The sequence below is a fragment of the Sciurus carolinensis genome, chromosome 5 (assembly GCF_902686445.1).
Source record: "Sciurus carolinensis chromosome 5, mSciCar1.2, whole genome shotgun sequence".
NCBI lineage: Eukaryota > Metazoa > Chordata > Mammalia > Rodentia > Sciuridae > Sciurus > Sciurus carolinensis.
The window spans coordinates 157,643,248-157,666,932 of record NC_062217.1 but is presented as its reverse complement, the minus strand read 5'-3'; the positions used below and the strand labels follow the sequence as shown (position 1 = coordinate 157,666,932).

The 23,685-nt window shown below is 34.0% G+C and overlaps 1 protein-coding gene across 3 annotated transcripts in view; it reads right to left on the bottom strand.

Annotated features, from left to right (window-relative positions):
* Mxi1 (MAX interactor 1, dimerization protein) overlaps positions 1-23,685 on the bottom strand; it is a 71,450-nt gene that overhangs the window by 26,501 nt on the left and 21,264 nt on the right. For all 3 annotated transcript variants that reach the window (XM_047554479.1, XM_047554480.1, XM_047554481.1), the window contains exon 3: positions 6,611-6,640. In XM_047554479.1, the coding sequence (XP_047410435.1) occupies positions 6,611-6,640 (30 nt within the window). The remainder of the gene's footprint in view (positions 1-6,610; positions 6,641-23,685) is intronic.

The window sequence follows — 23,685 nt, the reverse complement described above, 5'->3', positions numbered from 1 at the left end:
TGCTGAGTTTCAAACTCAGGGTCTCACCCATAATAGGCAAGCGCTCTACCACTGAGCCACAACACTAGCCCCTCACCTATCATTCTTTTACTCAATGACTACTGTGTCATGACATAAAGTTCCTACCTTCTTGAAACTTATATTTTAGCAAAAGAAGTCAAATAACACAAATGAATAAATACTCCATGCAGATATAAATGTCATAATAACATAAAAGGCAATGGAATAGAGAGTAACCGGCAGGCAAATCTTGTTCTCTCAGATGACCTAAGAACTAAATAATGATGAAGTAGAGCAAGGGCTTCAGGAGCAGAAGGAACACCAGGTGCAACAGTCCCAAGATGGAAAGAAGCATGGCATGTCTGAGGTATACCACAGGGGACAAGTGAGAGTGCTAGGACTTTGCAAACCATAGATTTTATCTAGTTGCAATGGGAAGACAGTGAAGGATTGTAGAAAGAGAAATGACTTATCTGACAGATCCTCTGAAAAAAATCATACTTGCTATATTATGTGAAGAATGAAATGTTAGGAATGAACAATAGCAGTTAATGGAATATAATATTCTTCTTTTACAGTGTATCTTAGTTCTCTCTCCTCCTTCCTGTTCCCAATTCTGTGACATGGATTAATTTAAAAGCATTCAAGCTATTCTCCCTACTTCTATAGATAGACAATACTTTCTTTTAATGCTTTAATCATGCCTTTTTACTACAAAAGTCTCAAATATCACTGCCGACAAAATAAAATCCAAATTCCTTGACACTTGATAATATTCCACAATCTAATCCCAAACTACTCTTCCATCTTCATCTTCCACTCCACCATTCCACTCAACATGGTCTATTCACTCTCTCCTAAACACAACCAACGACACCAACTTCCTGCTTCCGAAACTCTATGCACACTGATGCTTTCCCTTGCTCTTTTTTTTTTTTTTTTTTTTGGTGGTGGTGCTGGGATCGAACCCAGGGCCTTGTGCTTGCAAGGCAAGCACTCTACCAACTGAGCTATCTCCCCAGCCCACCTCGCTCTTTTCTAATATTCAAATTCTCTCTCTTCCTCATGGCTCAACATTCATTATTCTTGGCTATCCAAAGCAGTAGCTTTTTAACTGACCCAGAGGATATCATGATCCAGTTTACATAAGTTTCACAAGTCTACATTTAAACTTACTTCAGGCAATGCATTTTGGCATTTTCTATGCTATTCTATTTCCTTTCTTTTTCAAAAGAAATCATCCCACAGAACACTAATGAATTTTAGCTTCCCATTATTAGTGCACCTAGACATTAACTGATCACTTAACTATATCAAGGTACTGAAAGATGAAACATTTAAATACCAAACTATAATAGCCCTAACTTTAAGAATATAATAGGGTCACTATTTATTCTTCATTTTATCTATCATCATGTCCAGCATACTATTTACTAATCATTACTGTAAAGAAAGACTGATATTAAAGTTATAATTCATGATGAGACAGGATCATGATTAGGAGTGCTTTGTATTCACATCACCTTGTTTCAAACTGTAATTATGGAAATCAAAATGGTCATTTTCAATGATACTGTAAGCCACACTTCCTGCTTTCCTACCTTATAGAATTATATAACAGCCTTCTTAGTAAGAACTCTGTAAGTGCTAATTTTCCTCTTTCCTTAAGGAAATGTGAGAGTTCCTATATCTGGAGGATACCTAATACCATTCATAGGACATCGTTCTCTTTTAGTACAAAAAATCACTTCTTTGCCTAGGAAGGAATTATTAGTTCAGTGTCCTCATTTGGTCTTTCCAGCTTTGCCAAAGTTTAATAAGGGTAAGCCTTTTGTTTTGATGGAATGACAGCTATTAAAGTTGAATGGTCTCTCCTGCAGTCAGCACTTAGGTTCTTGACCATTAAAATCCTGTTTAAAGCTGTTGACTCTGTTAAAAACATCATCAGTAATTTGAATTAAGAAAATGAAAAAGCAATGAAGCGATCTAAAATCTGTACTGAATAGTTTCTTCTCTGGCAAAGAACCCAATTCATAAGATAAGCCAATAGGCAAAGTAAATTCTTAGTTCTTCATTTTCAAAGATTCATTAAGTTTACCATGATATAATTCATATAGATTCCTGAGGAATGCAGAACATTTAAAGGTAGTCTGCTTTCTCTCCATTTTCACCTTCTTAGACTGTTTTGACCTGTTGTAGGTCTAGGAGTACAGGAATAGCATACAGGTAATAAATGTTTTGAACCATCTAGACCAAGCTCAACATAATCATAGTTTTAGGTAGAAATCAGTCCCCAGGACAAAATTAAAAAGAATGCAAACTTTTATATTCAGTCTAAAAATTAACCAAAGTTCCTTAATATGCTGTAGGTATCCTGATATAATTGTGGGTCTGAACAAACTACTCTGGGTGTCTCAGGCCCCAAATCTCCACCACTAGGCTTCCCTCTGAAATTTGGGAGTATGAACCTCAACACTTGTTAGCTATTGTCTCAAGGACAGAACTCAGACCTTTCACAATCTTACAACTTTATTTAAGAGAGTCATTTGGAATTACTCTGCCAATCACTAACAATTTAAATTAATTACTTTAATTCTTGCTGCATCTGCCCAAGTAAAAACAGAGATTTATATCTAAGATTTTAGAACCAAGCTTAAAAGGAAAAAAGCATTTTCTTAAATAAATAAATAAATAAGTAAATAAATGTGTGTGTGTGTGTGTATGCATACATATACATATGTATATTTACAGTGGCCAAATTTCAAGAATATGAATTATTTCAGAAATGCCTTTTCAGAATGAAAACAAAATTAAATTTACCATTTGATGGTGAGTTACTTTCCTCACATAAGATCATGCTTAAAGGCAAAGGACAGGTAAAGGCAAAATTCTATTTATTTTAAAGGATGCCAAAGATAGATTAACTTTTTTCTGTAAAACATCAAATAAAAAACTATGCCTGATAAAAAGGGACTATTAAATAAAACTGGGTCGGGGCCTAAAATTATAGTAACAATACAGGCTTAAATTTTTGAAATATTTCTGTGCTGCTTTCCTGCTAAACATCTCCCCAGTCTTTAAATCTCCCTGTCTCTTGTTAAATCACAAGCTGGTAAATTTTCAGAAGTGGGGTATGGGTATGAGTTTTTATTTTGGCACTGATCCTCTGACACAAGCTACTAAATTAAGAGTTTTATTTATAGTGATAAAAAAAACTTTGAAAAACATCTTCAAAAGGTTAATCCTGTATCACCTTTCAGCAAAGGCGCAGAGAAGAAAGGGAAGGAAGATAAAAAAACAAAACAAAACAAAACAAACATGAAGAGAGCAAGGAGAAGAAATAATTTGAGAAATAAAGAAATAAAGAATGTCTACTAGCCCTTCCAAATTAATAAAGAATGTATATCTATGAGCCCTTTTAGGGCTATCAAAAGAGCCCTTAAGTGAGGTAGCATAGTTAACCATTCAGAAAAATCTTAGACCTAAGTAAACAAAATAGAATCTCAGTAATAAAATAGGAACAAAAGGCCTTCACTGGAGACTGCTTACAGCCAAGGTAATACAAGACATGCATGTTGTACCGGTGTCACAGTCAGACACTAGGTTAAACAACTTATAGGGCATAAAGTAATACTACGAGTGATACACATATCATTTTCTGAGGTTTTTAAAGTTATCAGTAAGCCAGATATGATATGCAGAGTGCACTAAACAAAATTTACTTAGATTTTAAAAGCTGCATTCCAAAGAGTTACTAAAAAGAGTCTCTTTCAAGGGTTAAAACAAGTTTTTGCCAGGTTTCCAATGGGGGTCTACCAAGGGTCATATCCAAATGGAGGACATAATTACAAAAGTCACATATTTACTAGTATTTAACCCTTGTGGCCCAAAATGTACTCTATATTCCTATTTAAAGCTCAATGTTAGGGCTTAGTTTTAGAATCCTCAGAGATACCATTTCTTCATCTTTTCATGGTCTTTCCTGCCATGTTTTAAACCATCTATAACTTTAATATACTAGAAATGTAAGACAGAAAAAAGATTTTTTAAAAAATGGAAAATCTCCTGATAAGCTACACTGTCACTAACAAAATATCTTTTACTAGACCCCTAAACTTTTAAGTTCCAATTTTATTGTTCATTCAATATTAACGCCATCATGTATCATATATGCATCAAATCTCAGGCACTGAGGATAATAAAGTGAACAAAACAGAATCCCTGCCTTTGAGGCAGTCAGTCTAGCCATCTGACAGAAGAGACATATCAACAAATAACTGCAATACTACATAATCAGTCTTACCAGAGGAGATAAGAATAGAGCAATGTACACACAAGTGGTAAAAATCACTAAGTCTGCCAGAAGGACTCTGCTAAGTTTTTTAAAGAAGTTTTGACATTTAAACTAATCAGCAAGGAGGCAGGTAGGCAGTCAACCTGTAAGATCCTTCTAGGAAAAAAAAAAAGAAGTATGACAAAAGTTGAAAAGTCAAATCATGTTTGTCAACAATTTGCAGGAAAATAGACAGAACTTGAGAACATTATGTTCAGTGAAATAAGCCAAACTCAGAAGGTTAAGGGTCATGTTTTTTCTCATATGTGGAAAATGGAGAAGAAAAAGAAAGGTGTGGGGGGTTCTCATGAAAATCAAAGGAAGAGGAGTAGAATAGAGAAAAGAGGCACGGGAGGGGGAAGTACTGGGGAGTGACATTGGCTGAATTATATTGTTATATGCACAAATGAATAGGTAACAACAAATTCCACCATTAGGTAGAACTATAATGCACCCATTAAAAAAATGTGGAAAAAATGATTACCCCTAAACAATTCAGAGCTTGTTGGTTATTAATCTAATCTCTATACCAAAAGAGAATAACTCCTACAGTAATGTTTTCTCTCAACTTGTTCTCTTCCTATATTTCTTTCCTCAATAAATGGCAATTTCATCTAAAATTTAACTATCCAAATCCAACTAATCACTAGTTTCTATTGTTTCTTCTCCATACTTTTTGTCTGCTTCTGCCTCTATAGCTACCATAAACTCTTACCTATATTAGTACATTACCTATATTAAACTCTTACCTATATTAACTATATTATTACCCTTTTTAAAAAGGGTCATTTTGCTGGTATTATTCTCCCAACCAATTCTTCACATTATAGTCAAAATGACTTTCCTGTTCCTTTTTTTTTTTTCAAACTAGGAATTGAATCTAGGGATGCTTTACCTCTGAGGAAGGCCCAAACCTATTTTTTTTTTTTTTTTTTTTTTGAGATAGGGTCTAAGTTGCTTAGGGTCTCGCTAAATTGCTGAGGAACTTGTGATCTCTGGGATTATAGGCATGTGTGCCACCAAGCCCAACCCAAAAGTGCCTTTTTTTTTTTTTTTTGCAGGGGGGGGGGGAGCAAGGGAAAGCGTGGATTGAACTTGGGAGCACTCAATGAGCCACATCTATGCCCAGTCCTATTTTGTATTTTATTTAGAGACAGTGTCTCGAGTTGCTTAGTGCCTCCCAGTTTCTGAGGTTGGCTTTGAACTCGCTATCCTTCTGCCTCAGCCTCCCCTGAGCAGCTCAAAGTGCTCTTTCCAAAACAAACCTTTTAAAAATTTTTTTGGGGAAGTGATACTGGGGATTGAGCCCAGGGGTGCCCTACCACTGAGATAGAATCCTAATCCTCACCCCCAACTTTTAAGAAAAATTTTAGACAGGGTCTCACTAAGTTGCAGAGGCTGGCCTTGAAGTTGGGATTCTCCTGCCTCAGTCTCTCAAGAAGCTCAGATTATAAATGTACACCACCAGGCCAGCTCCAAAACACAAATATTTTAAAATGAGTATGTGCTACCTATTGCTAAGAGACAACTTTTCAGCATAGTTGACAAAATTCTTCAATATCTGATGTGCTTTACCTTTGCTACAATCTTTTATACTCATACTAAACGACTTGCAGTTTCCTTAGTATTCAGTGCTCACTCACCAACCTCTGCAGAGCTTTTCAAGACTACAAAAGGGAATAAACTGAACTTCCAAAATGATCATTCAGCACCCTCCACCATCCTCTGCCTCCCATTACATACTTATTGTGTTATACAGTATTTTAATTACTTCTTCTCTAACAAAGCTGTGAGTTCCTTGAGGACAGAAACTATCTGAAATATTCTTATATTTCCTATGTAAAGCCTGCAATGATGTATAGTTCATGCTTGATAAATATTTGTCAAATGCATGAATAAATGAACAAACTGCAAATAAAGGTTTAATGCACTCCAATTTTTCATGTTTATTACTATTCCAGAAACCCAATCCTTTAACAAGAACATATTTAAGCCATGAGCCTACCATGATTAACCTGTTCTGAAGACAGAAATCAAGGAAGCTACCCCATAAACTCAAAATTCAAATGAGCTTTAAAACGTGTTTATTTCTTCTAGTTTAGATAGTATAAGCTTAGTCATTTTTTGCAGAAAATACATATATATCAGAATCACGACAGGCTTTATATTTTAAAAATAAAATCACAACTACATAAGCACTATTACATTATTTTCATAGGTAAAATGATGAGTTTGCTTTTTAAACACAAGTGAGAGTTGCACCCTCTACTGACTCACCGGTTCTTTTCCAGCTCATTGTGTGTAGATCTAAAAGAAAAAAAAAAAAAAAAAAAAAAAAAGAACAACATTAGCCACACTTGTTAATAAGGCTTTTAGTTATTGCTATGCCATAGCCCTATAATTTAACAATGCAACATATGGTCACACTTCTACAATCTCGCACAGCAAAAAGCAAAGTCTACATTTATTAGGACTTCTCTTTCAGACAGTGTTTTCAGTTAACAGTGTTAAATATTCTGAAATTGGTATTTGTCATTCTAATGAAATACTAGCACATGCCCTCCTGCCTATACATAAGAGCATCCTCTATTTTGTTAAAGATATTATATTAGAAATTTTAATTCAAACATTTAATTCAAAATTCAAATAAACTTAAAAATGTATTTGCTTCTTCTAGTTTAGATATCATTTTTATTTGAAAAGAAAAAAGATGTGTATAGTCCTCTATCTCCATCTACTCCTAAACATAGGAAAAAAGAAGTTTTTGCTAACATAGGAACAAAACAAACTTGCCTAACTGCTAGGTGGCACAAGCAAATTCAAGCCTTTCTGAATTTTATGTGAAATAAATGAGAAAAAAATATACAAGAAAAATATACAACATAAGGAAAAAATACACATAAAAAAATCAAGAAACAAGCTTAAGGACTGAAAAGAAGTGACTCAAAATGCTTGGTATTTTTCTTTTGTTGACTTTTTTCATTTGCCTCTCAGCATTTGTTAGGATACTTACCATCTATTGAACAAGCATAGTACCTAACACATATTATCTCACTTTATTCCTAAAACAATTCTTTGTTTTATAATCAAGAATACTGAGACTCAGAGACATCAAGAAACAAACTCCCATCCCAGTAGTATTAGCAGCAATGAATTACACCCAGGTCTCTCTTACTTCAAACCCTCAAGTTCTTAACCACCTGATGAGAAGCAATTCTGAATAAAGATTGAGGGCACAGACTCTAAGACCAGACTGCCTGAGTTCAAATACTTGTGGCTCTGGTAAAGTCCCTTCATTTTTCAGTGCTGTTTCCTCATCTATGAAACAGGAAAAACGACAATATAAATTAGCCTTCCATATCTATGGGTTCCACATCTGTGGATTCAACCAATTGCAGATTGAAAATATTTGGGAGAAAAATGTATTTATACGGAACACATACAAAGTATTTTGGCAAAATTAATTGAAAAATATAATATAGTAACTATTTATATAGTTTTAAATCATATTAGGTATTATAAGTAATCCAGAGATAAATAATACAGGGAAATGTACATAGGTTACAAGCAAATATACATTTTATATAAAGGACTTAAGCATCTACAGATTTTATCTTGGGGAGTTCCTGGAACCAATTCCCCACAGATACTGAGGAATAGCTATAACTGCCTCATAGGATTTGTTATAAGGACTAACAAATTTATACTGAACAGCAATATATAATAATCTATATAAAGTTTGCTACTATTAGGATTATGTTTTACAAACTAGTTCCCTTGAATGATACTGTATTACTTTTATAATAATTTAGCATTAACGAGAATTTTATAAAGGAGAATTTAAATTTCTATCACTAGGCCTAATACTTTATAATCATTTTATATACTCTGGTTAATGTCCAATGCCTTCAGAATATTTTACATAACATTACTTTAATCTGATTCATTATTCCAATGGATATTTAACAGCAGGATTCCTAAAGCTTAACGATTAAGTGTTTTTGCAAGCCTCAATTTGTGGAAATTTCACCCAATGTTTCAGTTTAAGAGCTGAAAGACTTGGAGTTACTCTCTCCCATCTACCTTCTGCTTTCATAGCAGTTTCACAAAGTATAAGTGAAATGGGATGAAAAAAAAACTGAGATTCATCTTAAAGAGTTTATCTTAATAAACATATCGCTTTTTCAAAATATGAAAAAACAATCCTAGGCTGTTTCAAAACAGCTATATTAACAGCAATATGTATAAATCAGATTGGAAAAAGTATAAAAACATAGAATTTGTAGAATTTAACAGATTCAAAGCTCAAACCCAATAAACAATGAAACCCCATCTAACCAAAGTATTTATAATTTTTTTTAACTTCTTTTTTTGTTTGAATGAAATGTTAAAGCAGTAAGCTAGAAGAGGAAAATGGCATATTTTAAAGAGCTTTAAAACTAAAAACTCCCTTCAATAACCAATTGTTGAATAACAATATCATATTGAGCCTATTAAAAAATCAAGCACTAAAAGAACATAATCTGACTCACTGATATGACCAAATTAAAACATCAGGCTCTTTCTACCTCTCTCAAACAGATTTTTCTTACTATTTGTCTTCTTCAAAAAGAAAAAAAGAAAAAAAAAATTAGGCTAAGACTCCACCAAACCAAGAAATGTATGCCATAGTTAGCTATGCCATCAGGATAATAAGATTTCCAAATAACAAGAAACAAAAATTATCATAAATATACTAATCATTACCATATTTTTAAAAATGTATCAGTTTACTATTATTTTGATGAGTTTTTGCCTATAATATCAAGTCAACAAATATTAAGTACCTTGAATGTTCGAAACTGATGTTGGCTTCAGGGAATTAAAGACAGTCTCTAGCTCATAAATTAAGACATATAAAAGAATAATTAAACCCAAGGCAAGATAAATATATGTAGAAAGGTACAAAGTATTGTGAGAGTTCAAAAGAAACAGAGTTTACTTCCAAATGGGATTTTAGAGAAAGTTTAGAAAAAGGTGGCATTTCAGCTGGGGCTTAAAATAGGTACATTTGTTACAAGTGAAGTCTGAAACCTGCTAATGAGTACCATTCCAAGTAGAAGGGAAAAGATAAGCAAACAAGCAGAGTTGTATAGTCCAAAGCAAAACCTAGGGAACAATGTATATGGACAATAAAGACCTATGCTGTTAGAGAAAAAAGTTCTGAAAATTCTTATTCACACTACTCTGTAACTTTGTGACAAATTAACAACGCTAATTCCGTTTCCTCATTTGTAAAATATTACCGTATTTATGAAATATTACCATATCCCTTAGCTTGGTTACTGTGAGGACTAGACAAAAAAATAAAGCATCTAGCACATAGTAAGTATTCAATAAATGTTAATTACTACCCAGACTTTTATTATTTTTTTTTTGCAGTGGGTACCGGGGATTGAACTCACAGGGACACTCAACCACTGAGCCACATTCCCAGTCCTATTCTGTATTTTATTTAGAGACAGGGTCTCACTGAGTTGCTAAGCACCTCGCTTTTGCTGAAGCTAGCTTTGAACTCATGATCCTCCTGCCTCAGCCTCCCAAGCTGCTGGGATTATTGGCATACACCACAGCACCCAGCATATTTTTTTTTGAACAAGATTAAATATATCCTTCTCAAAATATGTGAAGTTTGCTATATAAGACAACAGTTTGACAGGTGTTCAGTTACACTTGGAATTAGCCTGGAAACAAACAAGCAAACAATCATAATGACAAAAAGAGAAATGGAAAGAAAAGGTAAGTGACTAAAACCACTTGGTCATTTAGTCAGCTATGAGGACAGGTCTAAAAGTATAACAAAGAAGAGTGAAACAGACATTACTACCTCATGGACATGTATGACTGCATGACGGATATGATCCTGCAATATGTATAATCAGAAAATGAGAGATTACACTCCATTTATGTATGATCTATCGAAATGTATAAATGCATTCTACTGCCATGTACAACTAATTAGAACAAATAAAATTTTAAAAATTTTGAAAAAGAACAGGTCCTAGAAAAATCTGGGAATCAGAAGGAATGCCTGTTTCCTGCCACAGTTGCTACTGCTGGTGTAGGGTACTATGTAACCAACCAAACAAGGAGGTTTCCAAAGCTGACACACCCAATGCCTTGAATTTCACTGCCAGGTTCAACCATGGATGTCCCTACCCAAACCCAATCTGACTTTCAACTGTGCATTCCTAGCTCTTTCAATTCACCCATTTTCCCCTCAAGGCAGAACACCTTCTAAATCAGAGTTCCCATCACCAGCCAGGGATTATACCCTGAAGCAATTTATACTCAATTTATACTCCAACATAAATTGCCCTGTGCTGTTTGGGGTTAACTCATTCACACTCACTCCTTCCTCCTGTAAAGTGGTCTCTTCTCAGAGCTTCTGCTGTCCTTCCCTGTACTCAGACTTAAGTAGACTTTACTCAGAATTTCTAAAGTCTCCTTAGGCACCTTGTAAATTTGTTGGAAAACACAAAAGTGGAGTGGAGATTTAGCCAGGTATCTAAATACCTTGAAGGAGTCACTGTTTTACTGGGGATTGAACCTGGGGGTGTTCTATCACTGAGCTTACCAGAACGAAGTGAATCTGCACAAATGTGAATAAAGTTTCTACTCTAGAAAATTGCTTCTAAATTTAAAATGGCAGTTGACCCTAGTTCTTAAAGGGTCAGTAAATAGAACCAAGTTCTTGTCTGCCTGTGTACTCTATAAATAATTTTTTGTTGTTGTTATCTAGGGCAGTTTGGAATACATATTCATGAGAATGAGAAATGTGTGCCCCTGGTTCTCTTGAGGTGATGTGGTATAATACAAAATAGTGTTCTGATAATAGTAATGATACCAATTCATTGACTGCCTACCGTTATACTATACTAGTTGATGTGTTTTGTTATTTTATTTAATCATCACAATAACCTTACAAAGTGGATATTTCCATCATTTTCACATCACAGATGAGAAAACTTGAGCACAAGGAGTTTAAGCGACAAACTAATAAACGGCAGAGCTTGTTTTGGGGGAAAAAAAAAGAGTATAACAAAAAGAAAGAAGCCTAATTAATATGTACTCAGAGAAAATAACAGTCCAAACAGTGCCGGCAATAAATTAGTAATTGACTGTATCACACACTAGCACACTCAGCAATGATCCCTTTACTTCTCTGAGCCTGTGTGTCCAACCAGGTCCTTCCAATAAAGTGTCAATGAAGTACTCAATAATGATCAATTTCCTGTAAGATTCAGATGTTCTGAATAATCCATTTTGTTATCAGCCCACTTTTTTTCCTCCAAATAAAATGCACCTCTGAGAGAACACACTAATGAACTGCCTGGTTTCCTTTTAAACACCCTTACTCTTAATACTTAACAACTTCCAAGAATAGAGAGAAAGATACTTCTATCATTTTATCATGAACTACAGGTAATCTTTTTAACAAATAACATGTTTTGAGAGAGAATCCTAATGCCTTTCCTATTTAAATGAGAGTCATTACTTAACCAGGTCTGAGTTTTCACTGAGTACAACATGGCTCTAATACATAAACTTTCAATTCTTTAGGGTGTAGTTTGGTGGCAGTCAATAAAACAAAGCATAGAATTGAAACGGCACAGTTTGGCTCAATAGTGCTGCCGTGGAAGGAACATAAAAGCCCCCCATTCCCAGAATACTCTACTCATAGCAAAATAAGAGATCTCTATCCTTGTTGAATTAATGAGCCAACCCCCAATTCATTAACATTTTTGATTCACTTACTTTCTAAACCTAAAGTATCTAACAGATGCTGCCTTCTACACAATGAAAAGAACACATTCTATGACGCTAGATAAGTAGCTTCTAACCCGGAACCTGAAAGGGGCGGTGGGGAGGGAATTATCCATCCATAACCAAAAGGCAAGAAAAACAGAAAATTTCAGCTACCATAAAGCAGGGGTCTCTGTGGTTTATATCCAAAGGGGGTTACAACTGGAATTAGCCTGGAAACAGACAAACAAGCAAAGAAACATAAGGTCAGGGCCAGAGATGCTGCTAAACATCCCATGATGCCCAAAACATTATCTGGCCCAAAATGTCAATAGTGCTAAGGTTGAGAAACACTGAAATAGAGAAAAGGACAGAATGAAATAGAAAATGGGGAAGAACAGTGAATATCAATAAAACTTAAAGCAGATTTTTAAAAAAAATCAGTAAAATTGATAAATCACTTCTAAGACTAATGAAAAAAAAAAAGGAGACAAAAATTACAGTGCAAAAATAAACAGTACCAGAAACAAAAGTGTGTATCACTATAATGCCTATATACAATAAAAGGATAAGAGAGCTGAGATTGTAGTTCAGTGGAAGATTGTATGCTAATGGCCCTGGGCTTGATCCCAGTATCAAAAAAAAAAAAAAAAAGCTTGGAGGCTTATACCTGCAATCCCACCTATTCAGCAGGCTGAGGCAGGAGGACCACAAATTCAAGGTCAGATTAGGCAACTAACTTAGTGAGTCCTTGTCTCAAAATGCAAAATAAGGAGGGCTGGGGTATAGCTCAGTGATAGAAACACCCCAGGTTCAATCCCCAGTAAAAACACACACACACACACACACGATTATTGAACAACTTTACACCAATCATGTTTTTCCATATAATTAGATAACAGCCAAATTTCGTGAAAGGCAGAAATTATCAAATCAACTCTAGAATAGAAACATTGAATAGTCCTGTATCTATCAAAGAAATTGAATTCATAATAAAAAACCTTTCCACACACAAAAAAACTCCAGGCCCATAGTCTTCATTAGAAAATTTTATCAAACACTTAAGATTAAAAAATAATCCCACATAAAATCTTTAAAAAAAAAAAAAAAAACACGAAAAAGCAAAACAGGGGAAGAGGGAACACTTCCCAATTAATTTTATGAGACCAGTATTAGCCTGATACCCAAACTTGACAAAGAAATTAGAAGCCAATGTGGTGGTAAAGGCCTGCAATTCCAGCCACTCAGGAGGCTGAGGTGGGAGAAACACAAGTTCCAGGCCAGTTGGGACAACTTAGCAAGACCCTGGTCTCAAAAATAAATAAATAATAAAAGGACTGGGAATGTGGTTCAGTAGTAAAGCACTTGCCTAGCATGTTCGAGGCCCTGGGTTTAATCCCCAGTACCTAAGAGAAATAAATCACATGGAAAACAAACAAAAAGCAAGAAACCATATAAAATCACTCATGAATATAAACACAAATGTTGTTTCTTGGTTTTGTTTGTTTTGCAGGCTAGAGATTGAACCCAGGGCCTCACACATTCCAGGCATGTGGTCTACTGGTAAGCCCACAATCCCCAGCCCTAAACCACAAAAGTTCTTAACAAAATATTAATAAATCAAACCCATCAACATATAGAAAGTATCATTGTTTTATCACAGTCTGGTTTTATGCCTACGTCTGAGACACAGCTTCTAAAACCTTGGAATCTTGTGAATAGGAGTGTCTTCATTGTTATGATGGGCTCCTGTACTACAACTGAGTTCATGCTAAGGGAAATGACTCAGAATGGAGGCTGGTCATGGTGAAAAGATCAATAATGTGACTATAGAGTTGAGACTTTGAATAACTAATATCAGTTCAATCTCCAGGGTGAGGAGAAGTGCTAGGGTTTGAGTTCAATCACATAACCAATGACTCAATCAAAGATGCTTACATAATGGTACTCCAATAAAAATTCTGGAAAAGTGAGGCTTGGGTTACAATTCCTAGTTAGTGGACACGTTCACATGCCAAGAAGGCAATGCATTCACCCTGATTTTATTATGAGAGGGGAAAGAGTTTGTGTCCAGAACTCTCCCAAATCTCAATCTTTGTGTCTCTTCATTGGTTGGCCCTGATTTATAAAATTTATAATAAAACTTGAAATTAAAGTATAGTGCTTTCCTGAGTTCTATGAATAGTTTGTAGCAAATTTTCAAACCTAAGAGGGGTGTGGGAATTCCTGAACCCTGTCACCAGAAGTGAGAATGGCTTGGGGACTCTTGAATTTATGTCCGTCGTGTATAAGAGCAGACATTTTGTAGACTGTGCTCTTTAACTTGCAAGTCTGTGCCAATTCTGGATGGTTAATATCACACTGCTCTGGTACCAAATATAACATGATGAAGCTTATTACAGGAATGCAAAGTAGGTTTAAGCCTTAAAAATCATTGCAGTTTTCACATTAGCAGGAAAGAAAAAAAGAAAAATCATGGGATCATCTAAAGAAATGAGAAAAGCATTTGACAAAATTCAGCATCTATTCATGATTTTTTAAAAGTTAAAAAATTAGGAAAGGGAACTTCCTCAGCCTACAAGGCATCTATAAACATCCTACAGATATTATACTGAATGGTAAAAGAATGCATTTTTTTCCAAGATTAGGAATAAGACAAGGCTATTCACTTAACAACTTCTATTCAGCACTGTAGTAGAGGTTCCAGCACATGAAATAAGACAAGAAAAGAACACCATATACAATGGAAAAGAGAAAATAAAAATGTCTTTACTCACAAACAACATTATTATCTACTTAAGAGTCTACAGGTATACCTCAATGATAAACTACATGCTTAGAATGTGCAAAGGCCTGGGTTCAATCCTGAGCACCACTCCTCCCCAAAGGGAACATTATTATTTAGAAAATCCAAGGATATATAAACTACTACAGCACATGAGTTTAGCAAAAATCAGTTTACAAGGTCAATATATCAAATTCAATTGCCATTTACAATAGCATCAAAAAATACTTAAGGATAAACTTAACAAAGTATGTGTATGACCTGCACCATGAAAACCAGTTTATTGAAATTTCAAAACACGTAAATAATTGAATGGAAAGACACATCATGTTCATGAATTAGAAGATTCAATAATGCTAAGATATATCTAGTCTCCCCAAATTAATCTAAAAATTTGGGGCTGGGGAGATGGCTCAGTCGGTAGAGTGCTTGCCTTGTAAGCATAAGGCCCTGGGTTCAATCCCAGCACCAAAAAAAAAATAATAAATAATAATAATAATAATAATAATTCAATACAATCCCAATCAAAATTCTAATAGGTTTTGTCATAGAAACTGACAAGCTAATTCTAAAATTTATGTAAACATGTAATGACCTAGAACAGCTATAGGAATATTTATAGAAACAAGCTCAAGATATTCACTACCTGATTTCATGACTTATTAGAAAAACCACAGTAATAAAACTATAGTACTGAATTAAGGATAAATATTTAGACCAAAGAAACAGGACAAAGAACCCAGAAATAAACTGACACATATGTGATTAAGTGATTTTTCACAAAGTTGTCAAGGCAATGTAGTTTAGCCTTTTTAACAAATGGTGCTACAACAACTAGACATTTACTTGCCAAAAAATGAACTACAACCCTTACCTCACACTTTCTAGACAAATGAACTACAGCATACATGAGGGCCTGGGTTCCATCCCCAGCAAACACACCACCACGTGTGTGCACTCACACACCCCCTCTAAATTTCAGATCTAAATGTAAAAACTCTTTACTATAAAACTGCTAGAAGAAAATGTAAAAGAAAATTTTTGTAGGCTGGGGTTGTGGCTCAGTGGTAGAGCACTTGCCTAGCACGCATGAGGCACTGGGTTCGATCCCAAACCACATAAAAAACTAAATAAACAAATAAAAGTATTGTGTCCATCTACAACTAAGAATAAAAAAAATTATGATCCTGGATTATTGTATTTCAGAAGCATGAACCATTAAAGACAAATATGACAAACTGACTTCCTCATAACAAAACATTTTGCATCCTTCAAAGACAGTTACAACAAAAACAATTCACCCATAGGAAACTATTTACAAAACACATATATATAAAGACTTGTGTCCAGAATTTACAAGAAGTCTTACAACTCAGTAACAACTCAAACAAAAAAGAAAAATAGACAAAAGATTTGAACCGACACTTCACAAAGAAAATATATCCATGGCCAAGGAACATTAAAAAAAAAAAAAAAAGATGTTCATAAGGAAAATGCAAACACACACACACACCACACATCTACTATGATCTAAAAATAGCTAAATTAAAATTAAAAAGACAAAATCACATGCTATCCAAGATGCAGCGCTACCTTGAAGTCTCACACACTACTTCTAAGAACATAAAATGGTACAGACTCTTGGGGCACAGGCAGTTTTCTTTATAAAGTTAAATATATGCTTACTATACAATTCAACAATTCCACTCTTAAGTATTTACCTAGGAGAAGTGAAAAGATATGTCCCACAAAATATCTGTTCATAAAGGTTCACAAGATCTTTACCTATAGCTAAAAGCAAATGGCAACCTAAAAGTCCATACGTTGATGAATGAATAAATAAATTGTGGTAGGTCCATAATGGAACATCACTCAATAAAAGGACTGAACTATGAATACACATACAACAACGTGAATGAATCTCAAAAGACAATGCTTATGAAGAAGTCAGACACATAAAAAGTATACATATGCAATATGGATAAGCTTCTTATTTAGAAATATGAAGGCAAATGATAGAAGAAAGTACTAAATTATTAGAAGTGGTAGGCTATAGGAAACAAAAATTAGATGGGAAGATATGGGGCAGTTATTTTTTTATAAGTTATTTAATATTAGTTGACTTTTTAAACTATATGCATATGTTAAGAATAGATTGAAAATAACTAGTTCACTTTCTATTCTTCATAAAGAAGCATCTTGTACATACTACTGTTATATATTACTTAATAGTAGTAAGTAATAAGGCATGAAATATCCATTCAGTAAACACTTGTTGGGAACAAAATGAACAGCAGCATAATTAACAGTATCACTCACAAATATAAAGCCCACTTTTTCAAGTTGATCCTAAATTTTAATAATGTATTCCACTACTCCTATCAACCAACATTATAATCTCTTTCAAAGATTTTTACTAAGAAAATTACACCACAAAAAAGTGGTCCTCCAACGAAGTACGAGAAGTTCACAAGATAGCTAAAATCTCCTTGATCTGGGAGTTGTTAGGAAGTGGAGATACCATCTTTCAACAGGCAACACTCACCTGAATCAGTTTAAGTTTTAAAGGAATTAATGCTACTATTCATTCATTCATTCATTCATTCATTCATTCCATTAGTTCTTCACATCTGTCACATGTTCAAAACTCTCCTAATAAATAAGAACAATCTTATTTAAAACAGCTTTAGTTTAAAAAAAAAAAAAACAGCTTTATTGATGTATAACTGACATGCTACAAAATTCACCACTTTCAGTGTAGAGTTCAACGGCTTTAGCAAATTTATGCCATTGTGGAATCTTTACTAAAAATCAGTTTTAGAACACTTCTGTCACCCCCAAAATGTCCATGTGCAATAATCTCCATTTCCACCCTCAGACCACCACTGATCTACTTTCTGTCGTTATATTTTGCCTTTTCTGTAAAGTTCTTAAAATGGGATCGTTCAAGATGTACTTTTCTTTATCTGATTTCATTCTTTCATATGTTTTTGTGGTTCATTCATTTTGTTGTATATAAGAGTAGTTTGTTTCTTTTTGTTGCTGACCAAGTATTCCACTGTACCAATATACCATATTTTGTTTATCCATTTATCAGGTGGTAGACAGCTTCCAGTTTGGGGTGACTACAAACACTGCTATAATCACTTCCATGTGTCTTTGTGTGAACATGCAGAATAGGAGATCTTCATCTTCAAGGATTGTGCCTTATACTTGTTACACTTTGTCATTAACATCCAAGGTACTTTTCACACTTATGAAAATGGCCAACATACTGGTACTTAATAAATTCACATTTGTTAAAAAATTGAGAGAAACATGTTACTCCGCTATCTCTGATAACATGGGTCTCAATTTCAAATGTTTTTTAAAAAACTAATGTTACCTTCAGTGAGTATTCCTGCTACAAATAAAAATGACAGTAAGAAATAGATACTCAGTATCATACAATCAACTGACCACAAGTTTCTCTAAAAGTCATCTCAAAGATATCAATTTTTCATCAAAAATATCTTCAGATCTCTGATCTTGTTCAAAGTATTCAACCATTCATTTGTTCAGTATTTATGAAATACCTATATTAAGAATACAAATATTCGTGCAATTGTGCATGCCTATAATCCCAGCAGCTCTAGAGGCTGAGGCAGGAAGATCTCAAGTTCAAAGTCAGCCTCAGCAACAGTGAGGCATTAAGAAACTCAGTGAGACCCTATCTCTAAATAAAACACAAAAAAGGGTTGGGATGTGGATCAGTGGCTGAGTGCCCCTGAGTTCAACCCCTGGTACCAAGAAATAAAAAAAATACAAATACTCTTAAATTACAAGTGCCTCCCCTCACTGAGCTCAGATTTCATCATTTATCTTTTGAAAAAAAATACATAAGGCAGACTCATTAAAGAAAGAAATTAAATAACAAGACATTATGACACATTTTACATTGCTAGATAACTACATGATTATTTAATTTATATAATTTAAAAATACTTATATTTATATAAACTGTTTCTTAGATTAAGTATGATTAGTAGACAAATTCTATAAAAATATTGAATTTTGACCTTTTAGTAACTGAAACACCCAATCAACAATGATTCTATAGAAAAATGAAATCAATTATTTCTTTTTGACTATTTCCAGGGAAATAATCTGTCTTACAAAGGACAACTTACTGGATAATAACAGGCAGATGTTTGGTATACCAAGTATACCAAATGGCTTAGCAAAGCCTTGCCTAGAATTCTAAATTTTAAATTAGTAAACCTAACTGCATTAACTATTACAACAAAGAATACAAAAACCAATTTAGTACACTCAGTACTGATGACAACACACTGTCCAGTTTTGTGGTGTCTGAAAATCAATGAATTCTATTATCCATCTAGAAGATACATCCTACACCACATGAGACTATGTGGTATCAAAATCAAACACCTGAAAACTCATTTTTTCTTAATGCCAAGACAAATTTACTATCTTTTTTATTATATAAAATGCAAAGTTACTTAGTTTCTCAAAAGAGAATGCTAAATTACCTATCTCAATAATCAAATCATAATAAGAAGCATCAGTTGCTCTATCAAATACACTACTCCTTGAAGACTAAAATTATGTTCTTCTACAGTTTAGAAATGCCCATTTCAAACTTCTAGTCACTTAGCCTCCAAAAATAGTGTTCTCCAGGGCTGGAGGTTAAGCTCAAAGGTAGAGCACTTGTCCAACATATGTGAGGCCCTGGGTTTGATCCCCAGCACCACAAAGAAAAAAAAAAAGGTGTTTTCAAAAGACTCTCAAAAATACTTCCCACAACAGACAAAGACAAGGAAATAAGCACCACATAGAAACCTTTTGTCCAATGTCATAAACTAAATAAAAAGAAAATTCTTAACACACTCCCCTGAATGTATGGCAGTAACATTAACAAAATTATGTACTAATCCAAATATTTCTTATGAGAAATTAGTATTCCTCACATAAACAGAAGGAACTCTGTTCAATTCCAAGCATTATAACTCTACGTCTCCCTAAATATGTGCTTAAGGTAATCAATGGATAAGTACAGATTACAAATCCATAGCATTCTATAACATATTATAATCTTTTTTTCTATAAACAATTTATCATCTATACTTTCCATCTGACACAAATAAAAATGGCTGTTTATAACATTTTACTGCCCTGTATTATAACATACAATAAGCTCTTCTATGCCAAGGAAAGCATACAGAGCAACAGTTCTACGTAAGCTCAACGAATCTGTTGCTAATTACCTTCATGAGACCAGTTTCAACAGCTAGTGAAAAAGGAAACCGCAAAGAGTTAAAGAAAAAACTGAGCACTGGTAGCGAAGGCAGTAAAAGTAACAGGCAGAGACCACACATTTCAAGAATTTGGCAGAGCAGAAAAGCAGAGCACAAACACATAAAATCTCAGTTTATAGTCACTGAGTCTTATTTTAAAGTAAATTATTACCAAAAACTGTTTGCAGAGAAACAAGTCCCAGGGTTTTATCTCATCTCTTACCTCACTAGGGATAAAAATTAAAAAATGGGGAAAATAATTGGGACTTATACCACACGAATTATTTGTAATTCCAAATGAGATGATTATATTAAAGGACTTTATATACAAGTGGTATATTAAATGCAAGGTGGTATTATTTTTATTGAAGATGGAACCTACCCTTTGACCCAACAATTCTAATTCCTGTTATCCTAAAGATACAGGTGAACAAAAGCCAAGGTCTATCCAACAGTGTTCAGAACAGCCTTGTCGGAGTGACAAAATAAGACAATCTGGAAAATAACATCAACATCATCACCTGTTTGGAAATTTAAAAAAAAAAAACTTGAAAACAACAATGTTATCAATGGAAAACTCGCTTAATAACTTATAATACATGAAACAGAATATCAAACAGTAATTTTAAATGATGCCAAAATATGTAAATACAAACAGAAAAAAATTGCTCAGGACAAATAAACAGCAAGACTGCAAAATGTTTAACCCCAAGAAGCCTTCCCCAATTCATCAAGTTTGATCAAGTTCTCTGCTATATACTTCACAGGAGCTTCTATTTTTCCTATGTGAAGCTCATCACATTTTGAAAATAATACATTCACATGTTTATTTGACATGTTTTCTTCATTAATGGTGAGTTTCATGAGATGGGAGAAATACAATGTCTATATAAACCAATAAATGCACACACTAGAGAAAAAAAGTGTCCATATTTTGAAGTAGAAACCAAACAAACAAAAAAAATCTAAGGGGGGATAAAAAAAGAAAATTTTAAAAACATAAATTATATCAGCACTAATCAGACTAAAATAGGATCTGAAATATATTTTGTCAAAGCATATGATCAACCTCTTTGATTGATAATATTTAATAACTGACCTCATTGAAAAAAATTTAAAAGAATAATGCTATTTCTAAAAGGAAGCAATGGTGTTTCATTTCTAAGAAATGTAGAAGAGCAAGCTTTCTTCAAGTCAACAGCCTTGCTGTTTAGAATGATGTAATACTATTTAAAATCTAGCTTGCTATTAAAGTCAATCACCACCTGTACTTAAGCAAATCACTTAAACCATCCCTTGGCCACATGTACTTTAATCATAAAATGAGTGATAACATCTTACCTTCATAAAGCAAGGAACTATACCAGATAAAATTCGTAATTCCCCTTATTTATGATTTTCTATGTCATATATTCAACATCTAACGAAAAGTCCTCTCAAATAGGAAGAAAAGCAGCTGTCCTACTGATTTACAGGGCATGATCATGAACGAGACCTTCAAACAATACTCTGTAGAAGGATATATCCATAAGAAACGATAGCAACAGCAAACTTATGCTTCAATGAAGCATTTAAGGGAAAGCCTCAGTTAGTTTAGTGTGAGACATATAAATAATTCTTAAGAATGTTTTCACTGGATCCAGTTTTGGGGGAGACAAACACCATAAAATACATCTCAAAAGATATGCTCATCATTCAACATGTAGAAATAGTGAAAAAATACCTACAATATTAAGAGTTTAATTGCTCCTATTTTCCATTTTCGTCCTGAAACTTTATGAGTTCCCCTTTTGGACAAGAACTCAGAAATATGCTTTTTAATATAGAAAACTTAAAAAACAGAATAGTAGAAATTTCATGTAACAGTCCTAATTCAATTCTTCTATGAAAAAACAGGTACATATTTAAGGATTAAAACAAAAGATAAAAGTTTCACAAATTACTTCTACTGGAAAAATCCTCTCTAACCTCTCTAATCTGGAAAAAGAATTCACCACCTCCCTTGCCCAAAATAAAATAAAACAAAAATCCACAAGACAGCCAAAAGGAATATAACACTGAAAACATAACAATAAAATTCTTTTAAATAAGACAAAAACATTTCTTTATTATTTAAGAAAGTTAAACCAAAGCCTTATAAGCAATAGGAAAAGTATGTGTTTGTTTAATGTCCTTGGATCTGAGTAGGTGGAACTGCTGACATCGTGAGATTCTTTAGTATCCACAGGACACTAAAGAGAAAAAAATTATTCATCAATTGAAATGCAAGCATAGGGGCTGGGGAGATAGCTCAGCTGGTAGAGTGCTTGCCTCGCAAGCACAAGGCCCTGAGTTCGATCCCCAGCACCACCAAAAAAAAAAAAAAAAAAAATGCAAGCATAAAACTGGTTGCAACTTTCAGGTCTGCTCAAAACAATGCAATTACTATAGATGCGTCACAGGGTCATAACAATATTGCCAGCATCCCTCACAAATGGACCATTTTCCAAATATCCAGGTACTGGGAATTTTACAGTCAGTTTCCCTACTTCCATGAAACAGAAACTTCAAGGAAATTTCCATTTAGGCTAAGGAGAAATAACTTTGAGGTTTCATTTTAACATACTCACTCTCTTTCATAAGCCCCATGCCAATATTGACAGGCTTCTGGTTCTTTTGATATCACTTTATTTCTAATACCATAGTATGGCAGTTAATGTTTCTTTAAATGAAGTATAGTTTTTCTGTAGTCTACTATAATACATTTTTTATAAAACAGTTAAAAGAACCTGCAATTTACAGATTTGTATTCTTCAAATACTATATGATGTTTTTCTTTCCAATGTATTAACAGCTCTTAGAACACAAAGTAAAATCAAAAAGCCTGCCAAAGCAGCAGATGTTGAATTTTCTTCCATCATTTCTCCTCCCAATCTAATATGAATTTTCTTCCATCATTCTCCTCCCAATCTAATATGGTACTCAGCAAGGAAAAAAAAAAAAAAACAACACTCAGTTTTCATTTAAGACAGCCTACCTGGAGTTGGAAAATCTTCCATTCTTTGGAAAACACCTACTGTGTACAGAGCACTGCCAGTGTACAGGTAGTAAGATAAATGTTTAAGCAGAAAAGACTCAATCCCTATCTCCATGGATTTTAGTCCAATAAATGGATCACAAACCTACAAAATATTCAGATAACTATATTTCTATGACTGTGATGACACTATGAAGAAAAAGTAGGGGTTCCATGAAGTATGTAAAGATCTGATCTACCCTGGCAATGAGGAATGGGCTTTCCTGAGGAAGTCATGATTGCAATGAAGGAAGAGTATTATTAGATGAGAGATAACTTGGCAAAGAGGGAGGAAAAAATTATCGTCAGCAGGGCATAAGAGTATGTGCAAAGACCTTGAGGTAAAAGGAAATGTGATATGTTAAAGGCACTGGAAGAAAGTCAACTGATAGAATTCATGAGAACGTGGTTGCGAGGATATCAGGGAGCA